The 25,783-nt window shown below is 37.3% G+C and overlaps 2 protein-coding genes across 4 annotated transcripts; one reads left to right on the top strand and one right to left on the bottom strand.

The window, feature by feature from the left end:
• Nucleotides 1-25,783, bottom strand: LOC136237758 (tyrosine-protein phosphatase non-receptor type 11-like). 3 transcript variants are annotated; one of them, XM_066027971.1, is made up of 10 exons: nt 25,684-25,783; nt 12,695-12,817; nt 12,455-12,646; nt 12,288-12,410; nt 7,736-7,892; nt 5,834-5,867; nt 5,668-5,729; nt 679-832; nt 505-626; nt 1-441 (listed from the first exon to the last, which is right to left on the bottom strand). In XM_066027971.1, exons 1-10 carry the CDS (start codon nt 25,704-25,706, stop codon nt 160-162), a joined length of 1,272 nt encoding a protein of 423 aa, XP_065884043.1. In that variant the 5' UTR covers nt 25,707-25,783; the 3' UTR covers nt 1-159. The 3 variants fall into 3 exon arrangements, with proteins under 3 accessions (XP_065884043.1, XP_065884045.1, XP_065884046.1); XM_066027973.1 differs by lacking the exon at nt 25,684-25,783 and adding an exon at nt 25,492-25,565; XM_066027974.1 differs by lacking the exon at nt 505-626 and having other exon boundaries at nt 303-441.
• Nucleotides 13,580-22,917, top strand: LOC136239405 (uncharacterized). The gene is made up of 9 exons (XM_066030137.1): nt 13,580-13,614; nt 13,683-13,775; nt 13,832-13,903; nt 13,959-14,038; nt 16,709-16,787; nt 16,842-16,937; nt 18,758-21,104; nt 21,514-22,194; nt 22,837-22,917. Exons 3-8 carry the CDS (start codon nt 13,856-13,858, stop codon nt 22,113-22,115), a joined length of 3,252 nt encoding a protein of 1,083 aa, XP_065886209.1. The 5' UTR covers nt 13,580-13,614; nt 13,683-13,775; nt 13,832-13,855; the 3' UTR covers nt 22,116-22,194; nt 22,837-22,917.

The following is a 25,783-nucleotide window of genomic DNA, read 5'->3' as shown; positions in this document are numbered from 1 at the left end:
TTACATGAAAATTTTTATCACAAAATTGTTTTGCACGAAAATAAAGCAAATTATGGTAGCATATTTATGTACTTGAGTTTATTGTTCTTATTTGACAAGTAGCAGTAGTATAATATAAAATATATTGCTGGTAATTACAAATTACAATACATACATGCACTAGGGTGAATGAATTTCTCTTTTTGTTATTGCAGCATTTTGTTTTGCATATGTTAGACTTGAATACAAAAAAGCTACAATTGTATATGAGTTTTCCTTGCCATATCTATCCGGTTTAACTTTCTCGGTTTCAAGACTATTAAACACGAGGTATTTAGGACTTGAACGTTGGTGAATTTCATCCCATGCTTGTAAAAGGTTCTTTTTGTGGTCTTCAGGATCTTGGATTAACACCCAACGTATCCTCAGGGCTACATCTCTTTCATGATCATCGTTAATTTTCTGAAATAAATGTACACAACAGCTGAAAATATAAGCTTGTAACCATAATACATGTGGACTTACCAACAGCCTAATTTGTTCACCCACATTACCCCAATGCCAATATAAGTCCTGATAAGCACAGCTTTGTATGCAAAAAATATTGCGAGATGGATGGTTCCTCAGTAACCAAAATTGGAACTGACCTGTAGATAATGCTGTTAGCATACAGTTATATGCATACTTATATTCACTAACATTCCAATTCATTAGGGTTTCCCCTAGTATCAATGGTACCATCTGGCTCGGCTTTGATCATCCCTCCTTTGACGCGTACTTGTGGATGAATTAATGGCACAGTTGCACCATCAATAGTTAACAAATACCGTTTGTATTTTTTCCATACATTTTCCTAAAATATACAATTGATCATATTCCTACAGCTATACTTACATTAATATCATCAGATTTGCATTATACTAAGATGTGAAAGTATACATGAAGAAGTTTGATTATACACATGCAACAAGTGTGCTCAGATCAAGACATATGGTAGTGTATCATGCAGCCCAAGAAGCAAGTGCATATAATTTATAATCATGCATGTCTGAAAATATCAGTTAGCATCAGTTTATGAGAAACAGTATAGCAAAAATTAATTCTAGTCAATGGTGTAATTATCTTTGTTTAGTGCAGTACTAAAATTGCTTGCATGCATAACAACAACAGATTTCTTTCTACCACTTTAGAAAGATATTTTCTTTGTGCTTGTTTTTACAACATAGTCTTGGCTTCGTGAACCCCATCAAAAGAAAGAAGGCCACGTACTGCAAGTACATATCATCAGAAAACTAATTGGTGTGTCTCAATGTGTACTCTGACCATCAGTTACTAGCAAGCAACATGGCCATTTACTTAAGATTTGTTTTCAGCTAGGGGCACAGCCTGATGAGTGGGCATACATATATGATGCCCTTTTCACATGAAACATGCTCCCATTTATGAGAGGCATAATTTGAAGTATATGCACATAAGGTCTACAGCTAACTCTGCTATAGTGTTAAGCAAATGATGCTGCATGTGTGCAAATAACAAACAATTTTCGTTATACACTTGCAGGTATCCATCAATGATCATGGTAGCTGAAAATTACGCGATTTCAACCTTCACTACTAACACCTCACTCTGTTGTGAACTGGCACTATAAATGGCAATCGCTAGTCACAATACTGTATACTTATAGCATGTACACATGCACCCAAATAATAATGGTGTGATCCCAGGGGCACTAAATGTATACTTACAGCCTACCGATTGCTGAAAGTAAAATACTATTCTGAACAACAATAAAGAGGTAATACTTTTCTACTGCACCTCAGGGGAATTACAAGAACTGTGTGATAACAGACATCTCAGTACAGTAAACAGTACTACAGCTTATGTTAATCAGACAGACTATACTCAACAGCAGGTGATTGTAGAGTTTATTTGCCCACTTCACTGTTCCAATCCAGGCTTCATTGCTGCTTGGAATATTCTGCACTTTCCTAACGCTTTCCAGAAAACATGCCTAACTTGGCAAGCCATCTACCAGCACCATCCTACTATCTCACTGGGCACCATCCACATAAATTATGTTTCTTACGAAAGTATATTATTACCTGGACTAGACTCTGGACTGGAATCCTATATGTGCTATACTCTCTCACATTAGTGAAACACTTTAATTGAACAATCAGAATTTTGACCGGATGGCATATCATTGATTCCTTTATGGTGGGGCTTACCCTTGTTCTGGGACTTTACCTGTACAAACACCCTTGCTCCATCTAATTCGTCTACTTCCACAAGTGGCACCAGCCGGCTGGCAAACTCTGCATAGTCAGCTAAGATTAGGAAGTATTCCATCTTTTTACTTCAAGACCCTGGATGCTTGGGGATCATGTGCATGTTCATTGGTGCAGCGGATAGGGTCCCGGGTCATGGAGCTGTCTGGAGATAATAGGGCAACCCCTTTTTTTTTTGATTCGGAAGATTGTTATTATGATGGTCAACGTGGTAATGTTACATCGGTAATGGCATATCACAGGGTTGGGCAGAGTTTGCCTCTATGCCCACAGTTTGAGCAAGCTAGGCAAAGACTTTCTTTTTTTCTTTATAATTGAAATGCTGTGTTTATAAAAAAAAACCATTATTTAATTAGTTCTGTATGAAAAAAGAATTTTGATGGTACATACTGAGTAGAGAGAACAATAGACTACAGTCATGAGTACTATCTTTGACTTTTTTATTTATTTATATAAGGCTATACGCACAAGTGCTGAATGTCTATAGGACACCTGGTCCTACAGCCTGTTTAAAGTTGTTCTATAAAGTATGTTTGTAAAGTGCAGACTTATAGCTGTATGTTACCGTAGTGAAACATTGTAAGGCATGCAGTGTGGGTGGTTTCTACAAGTACAGTATTCTCCTCCACTATGTGATTGTTTTATTAGAGTTCATTTTATTCATTTATTTATTAAGGCTTTACAGCACAAGTGCTGAAGGTCTGTAAGACACCTGGTCCTACAGCCTGTTTAAAGATGTTTGAAAAGTTGGAGAAAGAGAAGAAAATCCATGACTAAGTAGTTTATTGCTTGCAGCATTGGTGGAGGGGTCTAGGTGGAGTAACAGATCTTTTTCTTATTGGGTTGCAAGCACAAGCAATGACAAAAGGAAGAAGAGATCTGGCTGTGCGAGACTTAAGTCACCCACATAGCTGCAAGCAATAAACTATTTTAATAAAACAACCACAACTTTCAAAGAGTGTAAAGCTCCAGTACTCAAAGAAATAACCCACACCAATGTTCCAACATAGCAACACGCTTATGCAAGTCATGTCATGGTGGCTCTCTACTCAGGATGTACCATAATAATTCTGATCGTTCAGTTAGAGTGGTTCACTAGCGCGGTATGGTGAATGTGGGAGAATGCAATACATATTGAAAAGCCCAGTCCAGAGTCCAGATAATAGTGCTTCCCGTTTCTTACTTGTTTCAGTCACAGACACACCACACATGCCAACTTTTTGCTCCATTTTACATGCATGAAGTCACATACATCTAATAGAAGTCATGGGAATTTCCTAGGGATTTTCCACTTATGATGATTAATCAACCACATGATATAGCCAATGAACTTGTTACACGGAACCTTGTTGTGTGTGTTAAACACTGTGGTATGCATACTAAATGGGTTGTCAGTGTATGATAAATCTAGCATAGAAATAGGCTGGCTTTTTAGGAATGACTATTGGTGACAGTTGGGCAACTAGCAAATTTGATGGTAGCCACCCATGTCTAACTATGAGTATGGTTTTGCCCATTACACATCATTACAGATAAAGAACAGTAAAAGACTTTGAATTATCTCTGCGATTTATCTACTCAATCCAAGGGGCATGCTGCCATATATGGTACAAGAATGATGAACATAGTTTCTGTTTCATTCTACATAAACATGATAGCCAACAAGAAAGTCATTAATGTACTACCCATGATTAGGAACTATTTGAAAAAGAAATGGGACACAAAGAACAGAGTAAGTCGATCATGCGTGTAGTTGTTGTGGTCAAAAAGGAATGTCTTTAGCCTTAGCAATGTCGAATGGTGAAGAAATCAAGCCCGTAGCATTAACCATAGTGAAGTCACCAGTCAGTTTGTAGCAAACCCAGTTAATTATTTGTAACCATACGTAGATACTTTCAGGCCACTCTAAATGCACATTTTGGCTCAGATTGACTATACCTAATCAATGCCACCAAACTGCCACGAAGAAGTCTACTGGCTAACAATTAATATTTTGGCAGGAAAGTGCAATTTGTCATGATCCGTACTACTGTATGCAGAGTACTACAGAACTGTATGATTATAATAGCAATTCTGGTCACACCTTAAGTCAACTTTTTAACCCTGGCTTGTTGAAAGCTACACCTGTTTAACAGCTGGGCTGTGTCATAACTTAAGTATTAATTTCTGCAACTCTTTGTGTAGGCTGATCAAAGGTAAATTCTAGTGTACAATGTTTGGATCAAATACATTGTTCACCATGCTACAACTTCCAAGTTGAGATACAACTTACCAATTAGAAGCATTCTTACCCATGTTATGCAAATACAATGAATTACACCAGAATTTAACATGTTACTCTTTGATGTCTATCATGTTGAACCTTCACTGTATATAAACATTTCACATTGTATGTGAAACCTATTGCATTGTACCACTTTAGAAACCTATTCAAAACACTGGATAAATGCAAAAAGTGTGACCCAGTCTGGGAAACCGGTCTTATCGCCCATGTCAGCAGATTCGATTTTTCACCCAGGACACAAAGCTACATGAATAAACTATATCTAATTCCATAATCAAAATCAACTAGACTTGAGTGGTCTGGTTTCACTGGCTGCTTTTCCCAAGCCCAGTGACGATCCGTACGTGCAGTGTGGGGCCTTAATGGAGCTCTGGTTAGACTGGGGATGGTTGTATGTGGCTGTATAGCTCTGTGGTGTTGAATATGTACCTCTGCTGTGAATTTACTTTCATTTTAGCCAATTTTGATACCTGAGTGGCCCAAAACTTGGCCTCATTCATCCTACAGCTTCCTTTTCAATTTTTGAACACCATCTTGCCCACCTTCCAGGCCCCCTGCCTCCCACCCCTTTTGGAGCTCGCCTGATACACTCGGTTAAAAAAAACTATTTAAAATGGCAGGAATCTTAGTTGTTGGCTACTTGCACAGTGGATGCTATGGAAGGTAAGGAATTGGTGTAAAACATGTGAAAATTTTGGTACACATAGCTTCAACTATTGGTGAGCTATAACACACTAAATGGCGAGCTATTGGCGAGCTATAACTGGCATTTCTCAATACTTTTAAATAGGCAATAAGACCGGTTTTTCCAGACTGGATCACAAAACAAGATGACAGAATAGCCTAATTAATGGTTCTTGGCACTACTATAATACTCGGTGAAAAATACTGTCCAAGGAATTACATTGATGATGAGAACACAGTTTTTTTCATTCATAATTCATGCTTATTTGCTACATCATGAACCCATGTAGTGCTTATGCACTCCTGGTTTCATCTCAAATTCAGTTCCCTTAATGGTTGCTTTGTAATAATCAAAGTATTTAAAACTTGCCAACTGCTTTAACAACATCACATCACAATGATATACAATGCAGATACGGAGACAGATGATACCTGGGAGAATACTGGTATGAGGTATCTTGGGAAAGTCTTATTGCGACTAAGGCAGGCACCACCTGTTATGTAAGAAATACACAAAGTATCCATATAGCGAGTCCCAGGAAAGTAATTCAGTGGATGTTTGGTAACACACAACAACAACACATGACGGAATTCATACCAACTGGATCAAAATTTGGTTCACACTCCATCTCCTACAAACGCATAGAATTCCAATGTAACAGCTGAAGTTAACTTACAAGCAACAGTAATCACATTATGTCATATAAACACTTGAACAAAACATGTAGTATTTCAGTGGTGCAGTGACGCACAAATGTTTTTGATGTGGTTGAAAGAATCTGTATTATTAGCAGAAAGTTGGAACCAAACTAGATGTTTCATTGTTACACTTTATTTTTTGGGGAAATCCCCAATACACAGAGAAAGAAGTAGAACAGGGAAATGCAAAGCGGAAATGGGAACAATGCCTCTCATAAAGCCAATGTGTGGTTGGATATTATACCAAAACAGCACAGCTAGCTATTAGATTAATAGAGAAGTTACTCTGCACTAAAATACAGTCAAGGTTTTTTATAATAGTCTAACAAAACAACCATTTTTTCTGCAAGAAGGCTACTGAAATAGCTTGTGAATTTTATGGATTAGCCAAGTAGGTAAGTATATAGACTAGCAAACGTGCCCATACTGAAAACTACTCAGCTACCTTGAAAGTAAAACCATAAGCATTAAAGACGTTCTAAACCATTAAAGATGAAGAGGTTTATAAAGTGTTCTGGTTAACTGACAGTACTGCATATAAGTTTAGGACCTGTGCCTTAGGATAAGAAGTCACATGACAGGATATACAGCAGTTGCAGTATGTTAGTCAGGCTGTACTGGCTCCATGTAAGGAAATTGTTGACAAGTTAGCTAGTCTATATACCTAATCTATGCCTGGTTAGTCCTCAAATTCACATACTTTCAAAAGTCTCTTTGTAGATTTCTAGTGGAAGTTTACTACTACAAATCACTGACAGTACTATTAGAATGCTTCGATCTTTTTTATGTAAGGATCCAGCAATGTTGCAAAGAAGTATTGGGATGTAAAATCCAACCTGCATAGTGTATTGACATGATGAGGCAGTTTCCATTAGTCATTCAAATTCCCAATTCCTAGAATTCTACTTATCCCCAGCAGTACAGTAGAACTGTTAGGAGGGTTCCCTAAAATAACAGGTGCTGCTCAAGTTAAAAACTAACATAGAAACATCATACATAACAAAAATTACTTTTACAGAATAGTATTACCCAGCATTAAAATCAAGAAAAAACCCACAGTATTGATTTTTTCTTTAAATTGCCAAAACCTGAACTTTGGTCTGCCAGCTTGCCCGATCACAGTCACAGCCAAATGAAGCAGCACTATTTCGTGCCACAGTAACAAACTCACTGGTTGCATGTGTCTTTTATGGTTCCGACAAGTGTCTGCCTTCTGCATTTTCCCTATCCTTTATCTTTAATTACATGGTCATCTTAAACCATACCAAGGTGTTTTTTCACACCTTTAGAGGAGCATGTTTAGAAACCATAAAACTATTTAAAGAGCTTTTATAAATTAACAACTGTAAGTGAAGTAGATACGTGTAGTTTCACTATAAAAGAATTGCATGGACCAACTACACCCCATAAACAATCAGAACATGCCACCTTGTTATTAGTGATTAGAGCATGCCATGACCATGCCCTATAATGATCTAGCTGCAATATTGTGATTTTGCTACAGATATTATACATGCCAAACCACGTCCCTCAACATATTGCATAACTCAGTTAAGACAATCAGAGAGATCAAGATATCAGTAAAGCAGTCACAGCCACACGTGTATAACATAGCTATGCTATAGCACAAAAAGTTAACCAGCTAGTACAATTAAAAATTATTGATGTTAAAAATGAACCATCTTCATATTATCTTGTTTCACTACTTTTAATCCCAGGAACCCTACTTCATTTTTAAATTAATAATTTTTAATTGTACCAGTTTTAAAACTCCATTTACTACAATACCTGGGACAACTACCTGATAAAGCACAACTTGTGTTCCTCCACTGACACTAAATGGATACTTCCTGTAATACTCAATGAGGTCTTCAACACTGTCAAACTGTTTTCCAGCTCCAAGGTCAAACTTCTTTCCTTTACCATGTATCTTCACATTGATTATTTCATCTTTCACTCTGAATTTATCAAAGAAAAAAAGCAATATATGCAACAGACTATAGAGATACAAAGTACATTGTGATTGTTGCAGGCACTATTATATGAAACTCTAATCCTTTTGTACAAGGGTTTGCATGAGGTTGTAGCAGTCTCACATATCAAACAGTATGGTAGTACTGTTTATTAGGGTTCCCCCTAATGTGATGTGTGTTACTAAAAATGCTGTGTCTAAAAACCATTAAAATATCATGCGGGGCGAAAATCATCTGAACGGAATAATTCAACAAGAAAACACTTAGAGATGGCCAGATACAGATATAAAAAAATCTATATTTTGGTCTGCCTGTTCACTGACCACAAGGCTAGAGACCAAATGAAGCACCGTTTTCTGCCAGAACAACAAATTCACTAGTGGGATGTACCTTTTGTGGTTTCGACGAATGTCTGCCTTAAATGGTCATCTTCTTCATGCCAGGAAACCATATCAAGGCATTAATTTTCCATATTGACATTTTCCTTAACAGAATGTATTTAGATGCCATGAAGCTATTTGAGGCACTGAACGGGCTATAGTATCCCTGGTAGTATCGGGTATACAGCTAAGCTGGGCTTATAAATAATTGCAATGGGTCATGCCTCCTTAAACAATCATAACACACTACCATACCTCTAAAAATCAGTGCTGAGGCCACACCCCTAACTCTTTAGAAAACAAGGTATTGTACCATGCCCACTAGCTTAAGTTACTGTAGTACTGTAGCAAGACCAACTACAGCAGTCACAACCACACATGCTATGCTCTAGCAAAAAAGAAAATTATTAATTTAAAAATGAAGTAGGGTCCAGTGATAAAAAGTAGTGAAACAAGATATGTGACTGGATTTTAGAAAAACGATCCAAATCGCACATTAGAAGTTTCGAGATAAACGGTGTTAAAGAATTCAAGCCAGCATAACTCTCCAAGGATAGCAAGCACACATATGAAATTTACACAAAAGATGCATCAATCTATTACCTTTCAGGCCACTTTCAGTACTTGTAGCTGCTTGTAGAGTTTCCCGCCAAATAAGATAGAAAATCTGAGCAGTTGAACGAGTGAAGTAGTATCACGAGTGCTCACAAAGGGGTGGAGGGTGGGGGGCGGCGAGGTGGGTAAGGGCTAGACCTCAAAATGGAGGCAGACCATGATTGGAGTCCAGAGATGAGATTACAGGGCTGTGCTGGCTCCTTTGTGGCTGATATATAGCAAAGTCCACAGAAAAAACGTCAGGCCAACATTATCAGGCTGTCCACTAGTAAACCACTGGTTCTTGCCAAGCCAGGTCCTTCACAATCTTAAAACTGCCACTCGAGTTCTACACACCATCCAGAAAAGATGTCTGTTAAAACCAGCCTCGAGTAGTTTGAGTGATACTGAGTAGGGCTGAGCGATACTACCGTTTTAGCGATATATCGCGATATTTTTAAAATATCGATATCGCAATATTTTGTTATTAACTATCGTGATACCATGCCTGTACATTACAGTCATTAAAAATCCATTTGTAATGCAGTACTTGGCTAAGAATCCTTGTAAATGATAAAGTCCACCCATCTGGTTTCCCCTGCAGAGAAGTGTGAACACCATAACAACCTCAAAGCATGTGTTACAATAACTGTTACTGTAAACAAGGATGATAGTGGCTAGTTTGCTATCACATATAAGGACTTCCTGCAGGAATGCTGAGCAATACACTATGTGGCACCAACTATGATTGACTTATTTATAAGTACCATGAACTATTCAGTATCGTGAATAGTGGTTTTAGTATCGATCATGATACTAAAATGGCAGTATCGCTCAGCCCTAGTACTGAGTGTCAAAACTACTAGTACAATAGTGTAGCTATCCACTGGAGGTGTTAATTTGATTTTGCCTGATGTGCGATTAGGATCGGTTTTGTAAAATCTGGTCACATATGATGGTAACTATGAGGGAAAATCCCTACTTGGAATTGCAGCAATGTGGGAAAGTCCCTTTGGTATTAAAAAGATAGTGCCGATTTTCCCACATTGCCACAATGCCAAGAAGGCATTTTCCCTCATAGCTATCATCATCATCTCTTGTCTTCACTACATTATTATATAGCCATCAGTAGCCTAGCCAGCCTAGCTGATTATAATTATAAAAGTTAAGGCCAAAATCAATTACATTACATATGTAAATGATTACAGTATTATTCATGACTTTGATTTTTGCCATAGGCAGAACTGTTTCATTATCCTTGCTATCCTACAAGTTGGGGATAAGGCAAGAATAAGTGCTATAGCTTATTCACAAGTGTTAATCACAGTACATTTTAAAGTACAGATCATACCCGCATTTCAGATAACACAAAATAAATAACCACTCTATAATATCATTCTAGGCCTTAAGTAAGCTCTGCAACAATCCTTAAACAACTCAACAACCTTATTAATCTGCTCAACTGAAATTTTCCATGATATCTTCAGGACGTTTCCATTCATATTGACAAACATAGCCAGAACACACTAGCTTCTAACAGATTTTTTGTATGATTGATCGCCTTGTGTGAGCAATTATCCCGCTTTGGAAGTGATACACATTAGCTGTAGACACAGAACTCAGGTATATGCCCTCACCTCTTGGGTCTGCAACCATCAGGCTTGGGCATCCATATCAGGCAAAGCCCTCGTGCCTGTATTACAACTATTACATGCATACCATGTCCTAACTCCTAAGGCATAACGTTACAAGTATAAGGAAAAATTAGGAATTTTACAAAAGTTAGAATATAGGGACCATGTAAGTAAATAGCTGATATCGTTTCAGTATTATAGTTATGATCTTTTAAATTAGCAATAAAATTACCCGCACCCAGGTAATTCATACCCCAAGGGAAGGTATATAAATTCAAAGAAGTTTGTGGCTAATAAAAAAAATGATTATTATGTGGGAACTAGCTAGAGAACTTTTAAAAGACCAAATTAGTGCACAAGGGAGATGCATGATCACCTAAAGTGTAATTTAATCCCTACCTTAGCCATGTAATTCAGTTATTATTATTATTGGCTAAAGTATTTGTAATAATCTTCTTTGTTTAAGCACTTTCTATTTTAATCATCCCTACAACTTATAGCTAACATTTTGTTGTAAAATATTCATCATTAATGACTACTATAACACTGCACTTATTTGCTATATACAATACTGGATGTATATAACACTCCAAGTACTCTGGAGCAATGGAGGAGAACATATAGCAACACCCATATACATAATTACACACTACAAGAAAAGCAAACTTTCCATAGGACTCAGAAAAGGAATTCAACCCTAACAGAGACAAATATAACAGCGAGTCGACATAACTGATGAGTTCATTAGTATTTATAGTACTGCTGGACCTGCTAAAAACACTTCATTTATCAAGACTTTTGTTGTATGGGGAAGTCACAAATGTATAGTCTGTCATAGCTCAAACTTGTAATAGAGCCAAACTGCACACATATATCTGCATCAATACTGTCATCACAAATCATCTGCTTGCTAAAGTGCTAATTCTCTTTTTAAAATACACTGTTCCTTTTAGCTGTTCTCTCAGGACTCAGCTTAATGATAACATACACAGTGCTCCACAGGATTTAGTCATTAGCAAGTATAGCTATAGTTACTTAGGCAATTGAAATTTGTAAACTTAAGGTACTGGATTGCCATTTCAGATGATATGGTTACCATGCCATATATTGTGGTAGTTCTCTAATAGATGACACACTGAGTGAAAACCCAATTAGTTGGCATAATTCGTTTTTTTGAACTAAATTGCACTGAATAAATTGGGTAAAAGTACATGCTGCAAATTGTTACATGTGTTTCTATTGCTTTAGTAAACAGTAAAAGAAGACTTGAATAGAAACAGCTACTATATACACCATCTCTTCATGGAGAGTTTGTTTAATTTCTGTATCATGAAGTAAGCATGTGTTTGTTTAAATTATGACTTCATCATTGCTGTTTCTAAGCTTGAACAGCCTTTTTGCTTAAAAGCATGGGTGGATACAATCACAAAATCACACCTTGGTGAATCCCTCAGTTCATGGTGAACACAATGAGACAAGTACCAACTCCATAGCCTGTTGCACTTGTGACTAATGATTGATAAAATGAACCCCTACAAATTTTTGTTTGTACAGTCAAATCAATAGCTTTGCTCTTCCTGCTGTCTGTCGCTATAAATCCAAAAATATTCACCATATAAGGCTGAAATTTTATCATGCAGCCCAATAGATTTTACCTCTGGACAACAAAGAACAACAAAGAACCTATAAAAAGAAGTTTGAAAACAATGTAAACTAATCGGGTTTTCACTCAGTGCCGGTCACATACGTATCTTTAATCAGAGTTCACTAACCTCACACACAGTGCATAGTCACCAGGAGATTTATAAGATGCTCTAACTAGAAAACTTCCATCTTGTCCTTTATCATTTAACAACATTTCAACCACATCAGGAAGAATATCACCATGGTACCATCTGTATTCTAATATATTCAGTCAATAACATAATAGATACTTTACCTGGATTTAATGGTGTTCTCATGAACAAGAGGTGTTATCAGATGAACAGTTCCACCTCCATTGTCCTTAAAAATATCACCATTCAGGTAGTGTTGGATTACGTCAAATGGTGATTCAAATTGGTCTGTATCATGTAGGCTGAAATAAGGTGCAGTATATTTCATCCTCAAGTGTACAACTTCACCAAAATTTCTGCAATGATAGAAACTGTGATAAACTACTCAGTGCTGGTTTACGTACAATACAGATAGAGTGTAACTGGTAGTGTCTCCTTCACTACGTCGGCACAAAAAGCTGCCATGGTTTCCAGATGCTTTGAGCTGTAGCTCTGCCTCCTCACCAGTAACATGAGGATGAAAGCACCTGTAGAATGATAATGTTTAATTAGCAGGGTCCGCTTGAGGCATAGGGGTACTAATATGTACATAAATAGCTACCTGTTCTTGGAAAAAATGAATAATTATGATTGTATAATCAGTAGTGTAGGGATTTTTGATAGTAAGTTGTTGTCATGCATACCAACACCCCTCCTTCCCCCCTTCCCAGAATCCCAGCAGAAGACGATCCAGGCTAGTCTCGTGCCCAGACCGTTTTTTTCTTTTTGTGTGGGGGCAGAGAAAAAACAACCTTTTTTTCTCCGCCACCACACAAAAAGAAAAAAAGTGGTCTGGGCACGAGACTAGATCCAGGCCGGAGCGCGCGAATTTTTTTTTGGGCACACTTTCGACTTAGAAAATTTTGAGATGTAATAATTTCCGTAAAACATAGTATCATTGTCCGGGTATTTTGCAAATACCCACGTGTGCATGGCGCAAATTTTGTATGCCACCTGGCGATTATGGCTCAAGAAATATCAAGCGATCTTGATTCTGTTAATGATTTGGCAGATTTGGCAGAGGATGAGTCAATGCTGAACCAGTCTTTGAGCATTAAACCTGATATGCGCTCAGGCCAATTGAATGACTCAGTAGGTTAAGTTCACACCTTTTAATAGACCTACGTGACCTCTAGTGGCTCGTTTGTGCATGCAGTTGCAACACTGGTAATATTTGTATGGTAATATTAATACTGGCATATTATCTATATTGTATTTTTTATCCATTGCATTAGATCATAATTTATCGAGATATCTCCTTCTATTGAAGGAAACAGTTAATGAGGTCTGTCTAGCTACATAGGTAGCTATACCATTTGTTAATAGCTAGCCATGACCAAATCAATTTTTCAGGGTGGTCTGAAGTGCTGTGAGATCCTGTCATCTTTTATTTTTGAGAAACTGAGCAGGGATGGCTACCAGTCTTTGGATCGATGGTTTAGAAAGGTGTGTCACTGCATGCATACATGCAGTGTTTGCATGTGTCATAATTTCACTGACAGGTGCATAACTTGTTGGAATCTGATATGATACTGATTCCTATTAATGTTCAAGGTTGTCACTGGGCGTTGATGGTTAGGGAGCAAAATTTGAAGATAAATGTTATAGTGACTATGCCATTGTGGTTAGGTTATAACTCCAGAAACACAGAAGATGACTTACTATGACTCCATTCATTACAATGCTGGAGATTGTTTCAACCAATGCAGGTAGTGTAGTGATGCTATGATTACATGATTAGTAAAACTGATTGCCTACAGCTAGCTATGCATGTATATATGCTAATAGTGTGATATGCTCCAGTCTTAGTCATCACCTATAAAATATTTGCAGTGCATGAATATGCACTATAGCCAAGAATCAATATAGCCATGGGTGAAACGTTTAATAAACTCTACGTAGATCATGTCTGTAAAATTAGTTTAGTCTTTAGTACGTGACTACCACGTACAGTTTTGCTTCTTTGTTTTCCTTAACACAATTGGCGTAAACTCCCAATTATCAGCAGTACTCAATTATCGGCATTAGATTATGTATGGTATTTTAATAATTTACAGTACCCATGGTAACCACGAAACTAATGTGAAAACAGCCCTGCCAATCATGGAAATGTATGTAAACAAGTTTCATTTAGTAGGCTAAAACTGCTATATAGCAATGTCGTGGGTAGTTTAGCGTGTCCTGAATGGAAATGAATGTATAAATCAATCAACTCAGCAAATTTACCATCAAGCAGAAACTCTTGAAAAACCATGGGCAAATAAAAGATATGTGTTCCACTAGTGATGCCATTAACAACAGAAAAAGATTTGAATACTGGATATGTGGAACAATTCGAGGTTCAGTGCGAGACATTGCCAGTCAGATGTGAAATAAAAGCCAAGACGTACATAGTATCACCTGAATGGTCAAACCCATGCTGAAGAGGTTATGCAGAAATTGAAATGAAGATGTTGTATATATGAAACGCTAGTGAAAGCAATGCTGGTTCAGTGTGACTGCTTAGCCTGCTGTGTACATGCCACAACCACAGTGTACCATGCACCGTATGTAGTGTAATTGTCAGTGTATGGCTGTAAAAAGGGTGGCAAACATCTGATGGAGGGTCATTTGAGAGATATTGTGTCACTCTACTCATTCAGCAGCTATACGACATGTGCCATAAAATGCTGCCACAAGACAATACCACTTTGGAAAGTGATTGTACAAGTGTGTTGTATGTGTTATGAACAAGTCAACCAGACTTAAATACAAAGAGTCTAGCTGAGAGTCACTTCTTCCTGTCTTGAAGGTAGACAGATACAGTACATGCATTGTAAGGTACTATCCTAAAGCAGTCCTGGACAAGCTTGGAAGAGAGCTGGCATCTCCGTACTTAGCAATATAAAACACATGACGTAATGTAAAAATGCAGTTTCTGTTATTGATGTGTGAAAGCATGTTTAAAAATTTCATATCTCCATTTTTGCTTAGATTTTATTGCTGGTTAGTGGGTGTGGTGGAATGGGTGGATAAAATATGGGGTAATTTTTGAAAATTTTGTATGGCTTGCAAGGTAGTATAATAGGTTCTTCATTGTTTAAAATTAATGCTGAAAATTGAAGCATTAATGTTAACGAAGTGCTGATAATAAAGTACACATGTCGATTATTGAGAATGCAGAGTTTGAACTCACGCGACTAACTACACATTGCAATGACCCATGTATAACTAATGTTTAGCTTCTATACAAATACAATATACTATCTAAACTATAGGAATGCCATGAACACTGCTGTAGTTATTGCTTTCTGGTACCAAATGCTGAGCTTTTATAACAGCAGTGATAATATTTAGCTGAACTCTCCCACTTTTCTTTGATATTTGTGCAGACAAAAATAATTTCACTCTACAGTTGGATGTACTACAGTATAGGTACAGCAGAGGTAATGTTGCAATCACTATTGCTTTAGTGATAATAGTAGCAAAAAATTAAGTTACATTATAAATGATCTTAGGTTTCGCCGAGTATGCTGATGATTTGAGTCCAGAATTGTGTTTAAATTCAAGAAGCTGAATTACAGTGATAATCTCATTGAAGCTTGTGTCTGTATAAACTTTAATTTTGAACCTCCTGTAGCTGGATGCTACTAAGTTGGCATATTTAGAAACAGGGTTACACTGTATGCCTGTACAAATGATAAAATTGGTTTATTCAATTTCTCTGTGTTATATACTGTACATTTACCGTAAATCAGGAAAATTTTGCCAGCAAAAATATTTTTGACAAGAGCTAAATTGAGTACCGATGAATTATACGTATGAAAAGCAGAGATACAGCAACCCGATAATTGTATGGTGCACTTTGTACTGACAACAAACTTTATTATCAGATATTTTCGTACCGTGAATATCTTGTTACGAAAATCTTTAATCAAATCGACAGCTTAGCAATGGGCGGGGCTGTTAAGCTGGATATGATCGCTACATTAAATTAGATCCAGCAGAGCTGCACCTGCTAACTAGTTATCTAAATAGCTATTATAGATACAAATGTATCAGCTTGTGTTTCAGATATTGCTTCAGCATACAGAGTGTCATTTCACTTCAGTTAGCTTATTTAGTGTTTTAAATGTTTGCCGTAATAAATTTTTGTCGTTTGATGGAGCAACAAAATTAATATAGTTAGTGTCAAATTTTTAAACGTCTAAAATTTCCTGATTTACGGTAAGCATATTTATATAGTGCTCATTTCATAATGGCATATGGTGTACTGATAACAGCAAGGTGAATTCTAGCTAGTACAGTAGTCAGTTATATAATGCACTGCAATAATTATATTATATGTGTGTGGCTATGATATAACTGCATGTTAATAAAGTTATTCTTGATTCATTTAGGATAATTCTGGATGCGTTTCAGATTTTTGCCAGCAAAGACAAACTGAACTGGGATAACTGGACTTTTATTAATGCTAAGGTATACAGTCCTCAGTTGAAGTGCTTGTATTAATAAGCTGCTGACCTACTGTAGGATATTCCGAAGCAGACTTCAGGAGATGATTGCGGAGTATTTGTTCTTAGCTATGCGAGATGCGTAATGCTTGATAAAAGATTAGGTTTTTCACAGGTACATTTATGCATGTTTGTAATTGCATGCCAATTACATTAGATTTTGGTATGTAAAACTACTTAGCTCGCATGAGGCATGATGCTACAAGGGTAACTTTAGGTATATAAGGCATGCAATAATACCTTTGTTTCAACAATATTCAGTGACATAGATAATTTTAAATCTGGTTTGTGTACATAAACTAGATACTAGACAGTTTCAATCAAACAGACTCATCCCCACCTGCCCGCTTCAACAAGTCACTTTATAATTTTACTTCATTTTATTACTGGTTGAAAGATGTACAACTACTTACCACATTTATTTGATTTGTACTGCACTGACGACTAGTAATGCTGCAGTGTGGCACTATTCGAAGGATTTAAAAAAATAAATTAGTTATGCTGCACCCTCCAATAGTACTGCACTATGGTTTGTAAATGCTAATTTCTACTGGTACTATTCATCTCCATGTCGATGAAAGTGAGAAATCGTCCTGGTGAACATAGAACAGCTATCACACAATCAAAATATTAGTTAGTAAATTGGTCGTGTAACTCAAGGTGTGACATGGTGGTGCTATGAGTTTCTGCAACTACAATCTACCCTATAGTCATAACAAGTTGCTACTTACACAAGACCATTGTTTTATCCGATGGCTTAAAAGTATAGTAGGGCACCCTCGAATAATACTTTTTGAAGGGTTTTATTCTTGTTTATTTGGCAAATATAATACTACCACTGAATGGGGCACAAATCAAGTAAATATGGTACATCCAATACAACAAACTTGAAGTTTATGCATTTCTAATAATACAGTGTTACATGCAAAGCAGATATTTTTACAATGGAAGCAAGGAGGGAAAATTGAAATTTATTGCAGATCAGCAGCCCTGTTACAAATGTCTGAACCCCAATGCACTTGTTGAAGTAAAATGGCGCCTATTATTGAATTAAGGTTTTCAATTCCAACAATTGGGTACTATGCATAATCGTGAAATACCAAATATGTACATATTTTAAAATGAACTTGATTAAGTCATAAAATAGAGGTTATCCGTTTACTGTACGTCATAATGTGTAATCATAAGATAGCAACGGTTACTAGTTGCCATGTTTTTGAGGCAAAAATCTCTCATGCGAGAAAACGTGAACTTTACACAATTGAAGAAAGGTTGAACAAAATCGCTATGCTGAGTGATTTGCTCACATTAGTAGTCAAATAAAGAGCGGCATTACAAGGAACCAGGTTTACTCGGGGGTGAAAACCAGCGAGCAGCTGGAGTTTAATGGCCCTGTTTCTTCCAGCTGCAAAGCGATATAATTAATGCAAATAATAACACAATAATTAAACCACAGCTTCTTTATTTTTGCCAGCATTCTTCGGCTTGTTACTCACTCTCGCTTCGTGCATATGCAAAGATAACCTGTGGTTATACAGAAAGTATTTTGTGTGACATCAAATGGATATCCTCTATAGAATTTCTGGACTTTTGAATTTGCCAAAGTATTCTTGTATCTTCCTTCATAATAGCAGGTTTACACTTATGCATTTTATAACACAAATTTTAAAGCTCTTAAAATGATATGCTGTGAGAAACTTGTCCATCAATTTTCTGATTGCATATGGACATACTGTAGGCATATACAACACTTAGGTTTTATCAATCCCATAAAAATGCCATACCAGATATTGAATTTTTTACAGCATACCTTTATAAATACTGCAAGAGTGTATGAATTAATACTATAGATTCGTGCTATAAACAACTTAAGCGTATACAACTTTAGGTTATAGTGTTATTCATAGACTGCATGTATACCCATTATTTTTATAGAGTGACATGGGCAAGATTCGTGAAATCATGGCTTGTGAGCTGGAGACAGGTTCACTGAACCAAGATGAGTCTATTTTTGATTCTAATGGAAGAGTAACACCTAACAAATACTTGACACCAGGAGAGTCTCCTGTTGAGTTAGACCTTTCACTTGACGACACATCATGTGATTCTGTAGCAGTACATCTGTCTGATGCTGATAAAAGTGACATTGAAGGTACTGCAGCTTCACTTTTAGGCAAAGTGTGTTCCTGGGATTCTCTTCCAAGTAGCCTCCAAACTGTCTTCCCGGATGACACAAAATACACCTACGTAATTGAAAACTACAAAGAAAAAAAACTTGAAACATTTTTAGGAGCACCTCAAAATGCTTTTGAAGTGCAGGCACGAGTTAATGTTTCAAGTGAAAATGCAGCCAAGGAATGGTTGTCCAAGTTATTTGTGCACTCAAACTGTACATATAGGTATACAAGAGGTGCAAATAAGGCTAAAGGTAAAAGAGTGGTGTACAAAGCATTCATGCATTGCCAGCATCAAAGAAAGGCCCTTACTGTAAAACAAACTGAACAGCCAAGAAAAACCTCACTAAAGCGACCCTTGTTGAAAGACTCAAGAAAGAAGAAGACATTATGCCCTAGTATCCTGAAGCTTGTTGTGACCAATCCAACAAAAAAAGCTATGAGAATTGCTACAATTAAGCCAGAGCTGGTATCTCATGCCACCACATTTACTCTGCTGTACAACCACAATCACCCAGTAAATTCCTCCCATGCTTTGACTTTTCGTCCTATCAATTCAGAAACTGAAGAAGTCTATTTTCAGTTGTTTTCAAATGGCCATTCAGCTGCATCAGCATGGCATGCATATGAGACAAAACTAATGATAGAGGGTGATGACATAGTACACCAACTTGCTGATCGTGCAATCAACCCAAGTCCCCAAGATGTGTCACGCTTGTATGACAAATGGAGAGAGATGCATCTTGGTCCAGAAAATGGAGAAGATATGTTTAAAGCCTTAAACGAATTTGTTGCAGACTATAACATTCGGCATAAAGAAGATGGAGGTCACATCCTGGTGCAGCCATACTGTGCAAAAACAGGCGATGACCAAGAGCCTTCCAGTGAGAATGAAGCTGACCCACCTAAAAGGAAAAAAGCTAAGCTTCAAAAAGATATTCCTTTGTCAGTGGCAATTTGTACACCTCTTATGGCCAGAGTGCATGAAGCAATTCCGCAAGATGGTGAAATGATGTTTGTAGATTCCTCTTCCAGTATGGATAGGTATAATCTTTCTACATTTATCCTATCGACTAGCCATTGTGGCGGCAGTTTACCACTAGGAGTTATGATTACTTCCAATGAAGCAGCACCAACCATACAGGGATGCCTTTCACAGCTTCAAGCCATCTTACCAAACAAAGCTTTCTACAATAATTCAACAACTGGTCCTAAGGTTATCATGACAGATGACAGTGAATCACAAAGACAAGCCCTAGCAGCAGTGTGGCCTGACGCTCAACAACTTCTGTGTATTTTTCATGTTCTTCAGGGATTTTGGACTTGGTTGCATGAAGGAAAAAACAGAATAGCAAAAGAGCATCGTCAGGTCCTTATGTTTAAGGTTAAAGAGCTAGTGTATGCTGAATACGAAGAAATGCTCAACAGCAAGTACCGGGTACTTACATCTGACCCAACAGCCACCTTATATCCCAAATTTCTACAGCATGTCAAGAACTATTGGTCACGACGAGAGAAATGGGCTATTTGCTTTCGTAAAAGTTTACTGATTCGTGGAAATCACACTAACAATTATGCAGAGGCTGGGATTAAAATATTGAAAGAGTTGGTTTTTGCAAGGATTAAAGCTTTTAACTTGATAGAGATGATCTCTTTTGTGGTGGATGTGATGGAAATGTACTACCAGCGCAGGCTTATCCATTTGGCCAACAATCGGATGGATAGATTTATTGGACTTCGATTTTGTGGCATGAAGTCACCTAGTGTGCCTAAAGAAAGCATTAAGCAAGGTGAAGACAACCTATTTTATGTCAACAGTAGGCAGGAACGTGGATTGGTTTACATTGTGGATATGCACCTGGGGACATGCACTTGCAAAGGCGGCATAGGTGGGGCTCCATGCTCTCATCAGGCTGCTGTGTCTGTGCATTTTCATATCAACTCAATTAACAGCATCCCAAGCTTATTTCCTGATAAACGACAACAGTTAGCCATCATAGCTGTAGGAAACCAGACTGCTCCAAAGGATATGGCATATTATTCCTCACTTCATCAGAAGGCAGAAGAAGAAGAGCTTGCTAATACCATGGAGATAAGTACAGCTGATGGTATGTAAATTTAACACCATATATATTATGACCATGCACCTAGGAAAAGCTATATACATTGATCAACTTCACTTTTTTGTCTTTACTAAAGGAGTTAGAAAAGTCTACTAGCTACATAGCCTTGAAGCGATTAAAAACCATATACAGCAATGCTCAATTTTAGTGCATACATGAATGTACTATAGCTAGCTAACCTTCAAATCATCCTGGCTTTGAATGTTTTGTCCAAAACATTCAAAAGGTTTTCTTCTTTCTACTTCATAATTATTTAATTATGGGTGGGAGTATAGAGATTTGTCAAGGTTACTTGCAAACCTTCGAAGCTGAAATTCAGCATTCATTTATGCACTTTAATTCATTGAATCTGATTTGTACAGCAGTAATATAATATGTATATGCAATTTTTCAGATCTACCACAAGACGATAGTGTTGAATTCTCAAGCAATGCTTGGAAGATGGTTAGAGAAGGAGCACGTGATGATAGTGAAAGAGTTGAAGCATGTGAAGACACAGAAGAGGCCACACAAGACTCAACTGCCCTAGAAAAAAGAATGCTAGATGAAGAAATCACTTCGGTAATGATGGATCTGAAGCAACGCTTAGAGAGAGACACAAGTGACCAGTTAAAGCTTGGAGTAAGAAAATTTTGTGAACAATACAAGATGATGACAAAACAAAACTTTAGTGACAACAGGATTGCTTCTGCCCTGAACAGATTTGGTTGGGTGTTTGGGGGTACTGTAACTAGTATTCAGGGTGGGCTATTAAGGAGAGGAAGAAGAATTGCTGTCCAGGCAACTGCAGCTGGGAGAAGACGAAAGACTCTCAGCCGTGGCAAATCTAAGGCTCCACCTGGACGACCAGTAAAAAAAGAAGTCCAGACAATACGAACAAGTGGAGATGATTTATCCCGCTACCACATTCCTCCTAGAAACTTGAAGCCACCAAAGAGATTACATTCCTTGTCAAAGAACATAACACTATGTCAACAGAATGAGGGGAAATGGTAGAATGCAGCACTTACTTTACATTAGACCCTTAAACTGAATCAATGCTATCATTGTTATTGTAAAACAGCTAACTACATATGTGACCGGATTTCACATAACAAGGCTTCCACACACACAAAATCAAACTTACGATTTTACCAGAAATGGATTGCTGGTCTAATACACTATCATATTTCACACTGTACTTCCTTCAGCACTGACAAGTCTGGTTTCTGTAGCAGCTTTCTTCCGACCCTGTCAAAGCCACGAGTGTGAGATTGGCACCATTAAATGGCCATGGCTCTGTGATAATGGTGTGTAGTGAGCTGGGACTTCACAGAGAGCTCGCCAATAGTGTTCTCAGTCAATTTGGAGTAATCTGAGTGCCATGGAGGGCCATGGAGAGCCCAAACTTGGCCTCTGGATTCCAATCGTCTTCTTACTTCATTTTATACCCGTATATTAAGACCACCGTCCACCCCCACCCTCCCAACCTATTAGTACCGCCTGTGATATTATTACCCGCTCGAAAAAAGCTGCTCAAAACAGGGCAAATTTTGGGTATCAGAAATGTATACACCCACTCAGTGATAGCTAGTGAACAGATGAACAATTGGTGCAAATTTTGTTTGCACAGCTGTAGGCACTGGGAAGTTATTACACAATGATTCCTTAAAATCGCCATATCTCCTAACAAAGCTTTGTGCGTCGAAGCCTTGTTTTGTCAAATTCAGTCACATATACTATATAGACATACAGACATTTCCAATGCGCTCTTGTTTTATTTCACTAATGAATTATATATAGGAAGATATGTGTGACCATCTCAGCATAAACCCGCATTGTTCACACAAGCATGCATAATTAGAAAAAAGAAATTTAAAAAACTATATGCATTCTACAGGAAAATTTGCATGTTTTAAAAAGGGAAAAATAAGTCTCAAAACAACAGTATGTACCACCTTACTCGCCTGTTCATGGGGAGTTTGTAAATCTTTTGTTTTGTTTCTGTAGCCAAATAGTACGGGTATAACATGTGATTGTTTGCGATGCGGTATAGACATGACAAAATTGCTCCCATTTCTTCAGTTAAAGTGGTTTCATATGGGAGTGAACTACGGGTCTAAATCTGTACCTTACCTGATCGGCAATTCTCTGGTGAATATTTTAAGCCAAATTCCAACACTGCAGGATTATGCAAACAAAAGTTACAGCGGAAAAAGTAAGCGCCTGTAATTTATTTTCAATACAATAGTTGCTGTATTCAATTTTCTTACTTCATATACATCCAGAACTGTATTTCGAAAACCACTCACCAGAATTAGCTAAAAGTTTGAAAACCACTTTCGTTAGGAACTGTAGATAATGCTAAGACAATAAAAAGAACTTTGAAAATTGTGTGAACAATACAGGTTATTGCTGAGATGGTCACATATAAGAATAATATTTTTGCAAAAGAAAATTTAAGTTAGCATCCATGAATATGTGACAACATAATGTTTCCTAGCCTCATGAGATATTGCATTACAAACCTAGAGTGGTACAAACATAATTTTTGCTGCCCACCATTATAATGTATGTGTACAATGTGTATATTCCTTGCAGACACATAATTATACTGATTTTCTCCGGCCAACTAATTAACCACATGTAATGCAATATTAATGGCTTTAAAATTTTTATACATTTTAAAATTTATCCCATACCTACATAGTCTGACAATAGATAATAGACACCCATACTGGATTGGAAACTACTAAGCGCCTCCTAATTCATCCGCGTTTCGCACCCTATTGTACTGTACACAATGTCGGGGCCAAAATTTGTTTACACATGTTCTCATTAGTAGTGAGTAGTAGACATATCGCTATGGAATATAAGGTTTGGTGTGTTTATTTGGTAGCAGTTTGACAAGCGCGAAGGGTTTTAATCAGAGGCGGAAATTTTGTACTTTGCTAAACTAGAGCGATTTTACCATGAAATATGTATGAGAACACGTAGTGTTGGTAACTAATAAACATCAGCCTTAAACTGAGCTTGTTCGACCAGCCATTTCGGCAAACACGTGTAAACCAGTTTTATACGGATATCGCCAGAACAAGTATAAGATGACTCGCTACACAAAAAACAATTATCTAAAGTCAGTAACTAAAAAATTATTAAAGTTATATTCAGGTAGTAATCTAGAACGTTAGAACAGAAAAGCTTGTTACAAATCTAGAGGCGCAAAACACGGATGCACATAAAGTTTTGTATTGGCGCTATACGGTGCTTCCAATTCAGTATGAGAGTCTATTATCTATGGTCTGACACTACCCACCCCACACTAAAAAAGGGTCCAGTGAAATTAGAGAGAGCAATTCACTTCTGAACTACATACATGCCATTTGTTAAGTAAAATGATTGCACCTGCTTCTCGTTGCTTAATTAGTGACACGTATTCATGAGTGTTATCACAGCAATTTAGTTTCTTAAGGCCATCATGTAAACCTGACCATTAATGCAAAAACTGAAAAGTTTACAGAGTCAATGGTGAACATGAGATTGTCATTGTTAGCAATAGGGCTGGAACTAAACTAAATTTTACCTCAAAAGCTTCTTTCAAGAGCCCCACCAAAACTTCAAAGCTTTGTTAAATACGTTATGTTAGTAATTAAAGGTCAACTAATCTAATAATTGTACACCACTATGGTCAGACACTTTGTTGTTGCTACAGTATAGACTATCTCTATAGTGCACTACAAATCTGTCCGCAACATTATAGCTGTTTGACTAAATAAGTATCCATAGTAAATAAGCTTTGGTGGGTAAAATCACCTTCAAAGGTTATGCCAAACCTTTGTTCCAGCCCTGCTTGTAAATGTTTAGTTTGGCACTGCCAACCCTTTAACATCAATGAGTAGCTATGATGGAACTTGCTATAATAGATCTTAGTGGTCACAACCATATGTACATGCTGTCACTGTAGTGGCAAGCCCATTCGTTTGCAAGTTTGATGGGTAACAAATGCCATCACAGACACATCAAGTGTATAGCCCCCATGGCAAGAGAACACCTCAAAATTACATCTTAGTACAAAGTGAAATAGAGTGCAGTATTACCCCTACCTAGTCTACAGACCTCCAGCCTTTCACTGCAAAGCCCTTAAATAATAAATTAAAATTGCTAGAAGGCATGTTGCATGGATTACAAATTATCTCTGGAGTTGCTTTTTGACAGAATGCTATAGGTTTTAAACTGAGATATTATACAATATGGTGTTGCTACGAATACTGTTGCATCTCAGTCTGGTATTGCTTGCGAAAAAAAAACCCTTTGATATTGTGTAATAATTAAACTGCCTGGCCGTTCAACACACAAACGCCTTGCCAACTCAAATTATACAACCAACACTCACTCCGCTGTCAGTAGCTCATTCTGCAGCACCACACGCTCTCAGGTAATTGCGCGAATTTGTTGGAACTCTAGTACACGTGATCATCCCAAAAATTTCTAAGTCGAAAGTGTACCCAAAAAAAAATTCGCCCGGAGCGCACACGACAATCTCCAATCATAAATCTATACTCCAATCCAGTGTACAATAAATCACCTGTGATCCACAGTCGACTGCATCAAGGAACCACCGCTTTGAATCGTCAACTAAACACTCCAGAGTAAACAATAATGAGTGAGTATAAAATCTATTGTGG

Source organism: Dysidea avara, chromosome 11, assembly GCF_963678975.1.
Source record: "Dysidea avara chromosome 11, odDysAvar1.4, whole genome shotgun sequence".
Lineage (NCBI taxonomy): Eukaryota > Metazoa > Porifera > Demospongiae > Dictyoceratida > Dysideidae > Dysidea > Dysidea avara.
Note: the sequence above shows the minus strand (reverse complement) of the source record. Positions and strands in the feature narration are given on the sequence as shown.

What these genes read in the sequence shown, in the direction of transcription:
- LOC136239405 (XM_066030137.1), top strand. Translation starts at nt 13,856, where the DNA reads ATGATACTGATTCCTATTAATGTTCAAGGTTGTCACTGGGCGTTGATG. An exon ending in GTTGTCACTGGGCGTTGATG is followed by an intron (nt 13,904 to 13,958) that starts GTTAGGGAGCAA and finishes CATTGTGGTTAG; the next exon opens with GTTATAACTCCAGAAACACA. An exon ending in GATTGTTTCAACCAATGCAG is followed by an intron (nt 14,039 to 16,708) that starts GTAGTGTAGTGA and finishes TGATTCATTTAG; the next exon opens with GATAATTCTGGATGCGTTTC.
- LOC136237758 (XM_066027971.1), bottom strand. Translation starts at nt 25,706, where the DNA reads ATGCAGTCGACTGTGGATCACAG. An exon ending in GAGAACACCATTAAATCCAG is followed by an intron (nt 12,411 to 12,454) that starts GTAAAGTATCTA and finishes ATTAGAATACAG; the next exon opens with ATGGTACCATGGTGATATTC. An exon ending in GACTATGCACTGTGTGTGAG is followed by an intron (nt 7,893 to 12,287) that starts GTTAGTGAACTC and finishes TGATAAATTCAG; the next exon opens with AGTGAAAGATGAAATAATCA.